Source organism: Haemaphysalis longicornis, unplaced genomic scaffold (genome assembly GCF_048455015.1).
Source record: "Haemaphysalis longicornis isolate Haplotype H1 unplaced genomic scaffold, Haemaphysalis longicornis Haplotype H1 scaffold_4, whole genome shotgun sequence".
Classification (NCBI taxonomy): Eukaryota; Metazoa; Arthropoda; class Arachnida; order Ixodida; family Ixodidae; genus Haemaphysalis; species Haemaphysalis longicornis.
Genome location: NW_027526361.1, coordinates 89,043,517 through 89,051,946, shown reverse-complemented (window position 1 = coordinate 89,051,946; position 8,430 = coordinate 89,043,517). Strand labels below are relative to the sequence as shown.

The following is an 8,430-nucleotide window of genomic DNA, read 5'->3' as shown; positions in this document are numbered from 1 at the left end:
CAGTCTTCCCTGCGACTGAACGTATAGGGTTAGGTCGCCGGGCGCTGACCACGCTCCGAGACAATCGTAGCCATGTCTTCGAACGGCTCCCAAAGAGTTTCCCCATCCATTGATCATGCCGGCCGGGAATGAAAAGGTGCACCGCCGAACGTGATGAGGAGGCAGCCCGTGACTTTTGCGTGCCCCTCGGGGTATCCCCGAGGGTTGGCGTGCCAGTGGACATATTTCCAATCACGTCCGTCCACGGCGCTGAAGCGCCCCTATCCCTTGACCCCCAGGCATGATCCACACTTCATTGGCGGGCCATTCGCACCACGGCGTCGAAGTCTGAGCTTCAGGTCGGGGCATGTGGCGTCGTCATCCCCTCACGTGGGCACGCCATGCGGGTCGATAGCCAACGTGAAGCCGGTGGGAGGATTATATTCTTCTCGAGGGTGTGTCTGGGGTGACAACTGCTCAAGATAACAAAAATTAAGATCAAAATATTACGAAAGAGGAAAAGGCGCAGAAACTAGGCGCCACAAAAGAGCCGTTCTGTCCATCCGAGTAATCGTCATCATCAATAAGCGTCGTCATTGATTTTTGTGCGGTGGCGACAGCGGAAGACGCTTGGAAAGAGAAGCAAGATTTCGAGCTAGGGCCGACAGCTTGGTTTTCTGGGCACCATTGGCTGTGCCGAGTGGTTGTCGTAAGGGAGGCACGTCGACCTGGCTGGACTTTAATAAAGGCTGCGAGCGGGTGATAAAACAAGTAGGAAAATTCGCAATAAAACTCCTAAGAGGAATTTTTTGAAGGCGCATTAGCATTCTGGTCGCATCATCGCACCTACGCACGCATTGCCATCCTAGGATTTCGTACGCAGCTCGATTACTGGCGCAAGACTTCATTGCAATACACAAAGTCAATGTGAAAACTCCAGCTTCACGAAAACAGAAATACTGCATAGTGGGTTTGACTTCTATATACCATACGTATTTTGTAAGCTCGGGCTATAAGCTACCCGATGATGAAATCCGCTGCCTTCTCAGTCGCTGATTCAAAAATACAAAATAAAAATAAAGAGATGGTCGAGGTGCCGTTTTCATACCGAAATTCGAATTAGCCCAGGATCTCCTCTTCGCCCAGTATTTATCGTGGAAAGCGCAAAACACGTCTCTTCTTTACACAAACATATAAGACTCACTTCTTTGCAATGTCTACAAAGTCGCCACTGCACTCGAGAACGTCGTCAAGGTTGAAAGGCAGTCTTAACGGCAGCTGACATCGTATTTTGCTCAGAAGAACAAAAATGCGATGTAAGATGTAATCATATAGAAGGAGCTCCGCTTTGGTGCTCGGGACATCTTGTTTCTGCACAGTGCACCTATTCATCGAGCTTCAGATGTGTTGACTAAGCCCATTCAATGGAACTTTGCGCTTGATGGAATTCGATGAAAGGAAAGCAGATGGCAATACGCGGAGTGTAATGTTAAAAAACATGACGCCAGCCGGGGAGGCAAACAAGGCGACACCGTCTTGCATGTTATACCTCTTAATATTTCGTTCTTTCAGGTTTTGATAGGCTTGCACTGAAATTAGTTTTTTTTTAACAGCAAGCTTCACTGGCGACGCGAACCGTCCGGAAGGCGGCAATGTTTCGCTGAAAACAAACAAACAAACAAACAAAAAAAAAAGCCCCCGTTGTGAATGAAAACCAGCAGTTTCTCTAATACTGGGAGTCTGAGTGGCCGCAGTTAAGTTATTTGGATCGGAGTAAGAACTCCGTCTAGAATAAAGACAAATACTTAGTGCTGTGGGCACGACGTTAGGAGGCCATTGGACAGAGAGCGTAATCGTGGCTGTTCGCTGCATTACTTTACAGCACCGTACCTTCTTTTTATTCCTTTTTTTGGAGGGTGGGGGTGGCTCATGTTGCTGTCACGCGCTTAGTTGAGCGACAATTATTTAATAGTATCAGAGTTCGGACTGCCGGGAATAAAAGTTAGAACAGTGGAGAGTGACATTGCCGGATCGCTAAGTACAAAAGCATGCGTTGGGCGACAATAAGAGCCTTACATACTCGCATCGTAACGCAGCAAAATTCCTAAACATGCTACATTTGGCGGATTAGTTTATGCCTCAATCGCTGTTAAATAAGCAACGGTTCAAAGCACGGCGACTACGAATGACCTAGAAGTGTGCTGTTTTTGTCTCTTCGACCAATACCTCTATGAGCGCCCCGACTGCGGGCGTTGCCTGTCAAGCTCACATGCTCTACTCTGTTAATACTGCGCAATGGTGCATCTATCAAGTAATTATTTTTTAAGCAAGGCTAATATCTCTTGGCTTCCATGTATTTTTCATGTCCGCGAACAGAGACTCCCGAGGTTTCACGTTTCTTAGAAGCTCAAAGCGTTTCATAGCGTGAGGCGTTGGAACAACCTGGTGTGGGTGCTATTGTCACGCGGCCGCCCACAGAGTCGCACGCTGTTCGAAACATGACTTGGGGCCGTATTCTGAGTACCCACTCCACTTCATTTGCTCCCTCAACTCGGCTGATGGGAGGATTCCGCAATGTTTATGCATGGGGAAATCTATTTCAATGAGGACTCCGAATACCAGGGCTAGACCTCAAGCTTATACGTCTCATCACTTGGATATGCATCCTGAGTAGATTTGGGAGACCAAACCACAGCTCATACGTCAAGGTTGTAAGTCTCACCACTTGAATATGTATCCTGAGTAGATTATTTATCAACATGCCCCGTTTTTAAGATCAGTGGGTGAGTTACAATTAACTAAGACCTTTCACCTAAATTATCTTCTATGTCGTGTGATATTTAAAAAAGCTTCTCTAATCACCCACCTTCACTAAGTGAAATGGCCGATGATTTTTTTTCCTGTATTGATGTTCCACGGCACGTTGCCGCAAAAAGGCCATCGGCATCGATTTGACGCCTTTGTTAGAAAAGGGTAAGACCAGAGTGCGCCCAAAATACTGAGCACATGTCGCGCGGAACGAAAGTGCAGCGTGTTCTCCCAATAAAACGATCTTGTTTGAGGGGAAAGCGTGGCCCGATCCCAGGGCCCGCCACTGGAAGCTGAATCTCACGAGCGTCGCGCATCGAACCTGTTTCGTGCTCCGCGAGAGTGCACTACTGTGTTCTGGGAGGTCTCTGACGTCACTGGGCCCCTCACAGGACCACGTGGACAGGCGCGGGGCCTCAAAAGAAGCCGCGATCGACTGGCGAGCGGGAATAAACTCCGAACCGCGGCCGGAGATGCGACGCCGAGTTCACGCCCCCCTTTCGCTCGCGATCGGGTCGGCCCACCAAGAGAAGCATTATCGACTACGCCGTGCCGTCCGCCAGTGCCTGCGTGCTCCTTGCGCTCTTGGTAAACGGACCACGCCTCTCCGCGAACATTGGAGCACCGTGTATGTTTGCGCCGGGTTGTCGTCGCTGACGCTGTGACGTGATGGCCGAAAGTGCGCGAATTCGTGGTGTTCCCAGTGCAGTAGCGCTCATCGCCAATCTCTATGCGGCCGCGCAGGGACAGCCGCGTTAGTCGCCGCTGGCCGCCACCCAATGATGTACTGTCATCCGGTAACTCTACTTGTCATCTTGCTCCTGTCGCTGCGAGGTGAGCATTATGTATATATGCGAACAGTTTTATTAATTGATTGATTGATTGGTTGGTTGATTGATTGATTGGTTGACTGATTGATTGATTGATTGATCGATTGGTTGATTGACTGATTGACTGATTGATTGATTGATTTTGATTGATTGATTGATTGATTGATTGATTGATTGATTGATTGATTGATTGATTGATTGATTGATTGATTGATTGATTGATTGATTGATTGACTGACTGACTGACTGACTGACTGACTGACTGACTGATTGACTGAAGTATTAAAGACGACAGTCTTTCTGGGCCCCTTATACGCGAAAAGTTTGGTCTGTCTGTCTGTCTGTCTGTCTGTCTGTCTGTCTGTCTGTCTGTCTGTCTGTCTGTCTGTCTGTAACTCGGTTCAGCCACCCGGCCAAAGTGAAACATAAGTTCCTGAGTAGGTTCATATACCCACAGCCAAAACTAAACGTCCAAGTACGGTGGCAAGGTTCATACTTGTCAACATTGTTGAACAATAACAAAACATTACGCAAATGTGTGGCATAAAAAATGCATAATTTATATTTGCAGTGTTTCGTTATAAAAAAATCAGGGATGCTTGATTTCCAAATGAACTGCTCCATCCACTGCAGGAAGAAAAATCAGTTTGTCGCCTGGTGTCGCCCGCACCGCCACTGGTTCTGGCGGCATTTCAATAACTCAAACGGCAACAGTTACAAAAGGGTCTACTAGATATGTTCCACGTTCTGCTAGGAACGCACGTGGAGATGGGTAACGTGGTTCTATAAACGTTCAAGTAGGGCGCCAAGATTCACGCACGTCTCTGCCGTACGGCAGCGCTGGCATCTAGGCACCGGCAGCACCCGGCCTGTGGCAGAGGAAAGGGTAAATTTAAATTGGCTTCAACAAACCTCCAGGGTGTTTATCTTGGGAGGAGGGCGACGGGAAAGGAGCAGCATGCGAGGTGAGCGGGAAAACGAAGGGAGGCACTTATATATCAAATGTCAACAAAAGACTATCTTCTTTAGTCGACGTTTGCAACGAAAGGAGCAGATACGCGGCCCATTTTTATTCCCAAGTTGCGCAGCAGCATATGCAAACAATGTTGGATCTTCTTCACCGGTTGAGGCAATCGAAACCCCGTCGTCGCCGCATTGTAGTCTACGGATGGAACTTTATCAAAATGCTTTGCGAGTCTCGGTCTGCCCCTACATTAGTTATTTTTTCTTTACGTTTTGTCGTGGTTTACTTGGTTTACAAGCGTTCCGACTGAGGTATAACAGATGTGTCATGAAATATATTTTACTTCTGAGAGTTCACGTTTTATCCAAGAAGTCCCGCCAAACGCGGACCCCTTACACCTTCTATACCCCTTCCCCAGATTCACGTTTGTGGGGATGGCCCGGGATTTTTGACTGACTGCGCACCTACCCACGCTAACCAAAAAAAGACTTGTCGATTGGGCTAGGTCCGCCTAAAACGCATGAAATGGGCTAGGTCCGCCTAAAATGCATAAAACAGCACTTACTTAAATGAACAGTATCCGATCGAAAAAATAATCTACAGAAATGCGTAACATTGTTATGTCGCTTGTCTAGAGTGAGTTCTTTACAGCTAAATGTTCTGGTTTTTCTTAATTCAATTTGTCCTATTATCTGCATTCAAGCTATTATAACGATCAGAGGTGTAACTTCAGCCAGATCTGCCCTTTTGTGGAAATTCAGGGAGTTACATGGTTGGCCATTTCCGCTATTTTCTTCTCTTTCTTTTTCTTTGGTTTTTCAAAAGCCTATCCTACCACCTATCTCCATTTGCGCTATTATGACGATTAACGCGTTAATTCCTCCAAATCAGCATTTTTGTGGAAATTTCGGGCGTTACATGATCCTGGCTGGTGAGGGGGGAGGTGGGGGGTACTAGGCAAAGAAGGCTACGCATGAAAAATCCTCACTTTCCTGCACGCTGGCGGAACGAAACAACACCAAGGCACAGGTGCTGGCTCCAGAAAAGCGGAAATGCACCGCTCCGAAACCGTGACGAAGCTTCGCAGTCCTGGGTTTACGCGCCGCAACCCTAAAATCCGCGGGTTAGCTTTCAAACGGAGAATCTGAAGCAGGCCCGCTAGTAAATCCCGTTGACTAACCTTATCAGGCCCACATTTGCAGCGCAGTAAATCTCAAGATCGGCTAGAAACAGGTTATCGAATGAAGCAGCGAATGTATTCAAAAAGTAATTAATATTTTGGAAAAGTTATTGTTGCCTGCATCTGTCTCTCCCGTGTCCACGTTGCTACGCACGTTGGATGCCCAGCTTTGTTACGAGAAGCGCGAAAATCGGCTTTTCTCCCTCCATTCCGCCTCTTGTGGCGTCTTAAGGTAAAAACGAGACAGTAAAAACAAAGTCCGGGGTTTAACGCGCCGAAGATACACCTGCACTATGAGGCGCGCCGTACTGGAGGGCTCCGGATTAATTTTGACCACCAGGGTATCTCTAACCATAGCCTCCTATATGCTCTAACGTGTGCCGAAATCTCGGCACACCGGCGTTTTTGCTTATCTTTTGTTGGTGACAGCGGCCGCTGAGGCCGGGGTGGAACCCCCGTCCTTGAGCACATCAGCACAATGCCTTTGCCACTTAGTCACCACGACGAGTAGAACAAAAAACTAGCAAAGCGATGGAGAATAATACTGAAATATTGTTACGGAGTGGCAGGACATAAGACACGAATCACAAGTGATGCGTACGATATATTTACTTTATCAACAGCGGAGCTGTTGTTACTGGCCGTATGTTCGGTGTTGCAGGAAAAATACCAAGAAAATGCCGAGCGCTCGTGAGCGCGTGCTCGCAGAGACCGCCGAGTCCCCGGTTCACGCAGTAACTTTAGCAAAAAAAGAAAACAAAAAACAAAAAACAACTCCAGCTTTCGCCATAGTCGTTGCCACGCTTGGAACAGGACCTGGGAAGCGCCGGGCAGTCCAGCCAAGTGCTGGTCCCCTACCGGGCTCTGGCGGTAGCAACGGACCTCTGGTTCGCCGCCACTCTCGTTCGATAACACGGTTTTCTAAATAAAGTTTCCCTCTCTCTCTCTCTCTCTCTCTCTCTCTCTCTCTCTCTCTCTCTCTCTCTCTCTCTCTCTCTCTCTCTCTCTCTCTCTCTCTCTCTCTCTCTCTCTCTCTCTCTCTCTTTCTCTCTCTCTCTCTCTCTCTCTCTCTCTCTCTCTCTCTCTCTCTCTCTCTGTCCACTTGCAGGCAATGCAGATTCATGGCTTGAACTGCTCGTGAACAGGGCAACAACCAGTTAAAAGAAGCATGAAGCAAAATCCCCAGCTACGCCTAAGAAAGTTGTGCAAGCTGGTGTAAGAACTCGCACATCAATAAGTCGGTCGAAGTGGTGATAATGGAAGCAGCGAGTCGTTGAGCGTTTGCCTGCAATAGAGGGCCTGCACTGAAAAGTTTAGCCGTCAATTTCTTTGCTCGGCAAGACTGAAAACGGCCACGGACAAGGCCGAAGCGCCACGGACGAGGCGCGGCTTGTGTCCCTGCGCCTGCACGTCGCAGAAAAAAAAAAAGAAAAAAAAAAGAAAACACCGGTGTGCGTCGTCCGCTCCGTTTCAACCAGATTCTCAACGGTGGTGTAAACAAAGATGTTATTAATCGTTCTCACACTGGAGTCGAGAGAGAGAGAGAAAGAACAACTTTATTTTACAGCTGGGTCAGGGGAGGAGGTGGCGATCTCCGCGACCTGTTGTGCCCTGGAGACGAGGGTGGTGTGGGTCTTCAGGGTCGAGCTCCGCAGGGCCTGCTTCTAGTGGGTGGGTGTGGAGAAAGGGGGAAAAGGGGAGCACGGGCAGTCACAGAGAGAGTGCTGTTGAGAGTCCCGGGCGCCGCAGAGTGGGCAGAGTGGGGAGGGGAACAGGCAAGGGTGTGAGTGGGAGAGGGAGGCTCTGCAGGCGAAGGAGTGCGTTTGGAGGAGGCGCCAGGTTCTGGCCACCTTCTGTGTGAACCTGGGGTGCGGGGGGGGGGGGATAGTGGCGGCAGAGGAGGCGGTAAAGTTGTGTGATCTCCCAGTACGAGATGAGAATGTCCTGTGAGCTTGGAAGGCCGTGGTTGGTTTCAACGAAGGGCCTGCTCGGGTAGTCATAGCTGGAGCTTCTCGGTTGGCCTCCTCGTTAGCACCTATTCCTGTATGGGCGGGGACCCACAACAAGACCGAGGGTTGAGGAGGTGATTTTCGCGGTAGAATTTGGAGGGCAATTTTGGATGTCCTGCCAGCTTGGAAATTTCTGATTGCGCATTGCGAATCTGACAGGATGGTGTATGGACAGGAGTCTTGGGCTAGGGCGAGGGGTATGGTCGCCTCCCCTGTCGCTGTGGCTGAACTCGTGAGGACAGTGAGGGAGTCCTGAGGTGTGCTATCCTCGGAGAGCGCTACTATGGAGAATGCAGCTCGGGAGGGGTAGCTAGCAGCGTCTACGTAGATGGCATGAGGTGAAGGGAAGTGCAGGCGTTGCAGGTTCGCTGCGCGTGCAGCACGTCTGGCCGCATGAGATGTGGGGTGAGAGTTGCGAGGCAGTAGCTTAATTCGTATGAGTTGGCGAAATTCTCGGGGGATGGGGACGGATGATGGGGGGAGGATAGGGGTTGAGATGGAGAGTCGAGCGAGCATGGAACGCCCAGTGTGGGTGCGGACCAGTCGCTGGATTTGGGCCGTGCGATGGGCTTCGATGAGTTCAGACGTAGTGTTATGTGCGCCAAGCTGAAGGAGGCGATCGGTAGGGGCATTCGGTGAAAGCAAAAGAGCAGCCCTATA

At 49.4% G+C, this 8,430-nt stretch overlaps 1 protein-coding gene across 1 annotated transcript in view; it reads left to right on the top strand.

Annotated features, from left to right (window-relative positions):
• Positions 1-3,256: 3,256 nt before the first annotated feature.
• The window catches only part of LOC144180427 (uncharacterized), a 44,538-nt gene continuing 39,364 nt past the window's right edge, over positions 3,257-8,430 (top strand). The window contains exon 1 of the mRNA XM_077708769.1: positions 3,257-3,621. Coding sequence (XP_077564895.1) covers positions 3,567-3,621 — 55 coding nt within the window. The 5' untranslated portion in view covers positions 3,257-3,566. The remainder of the gene's footprint in view (positions 3,622-8,430) is intronic.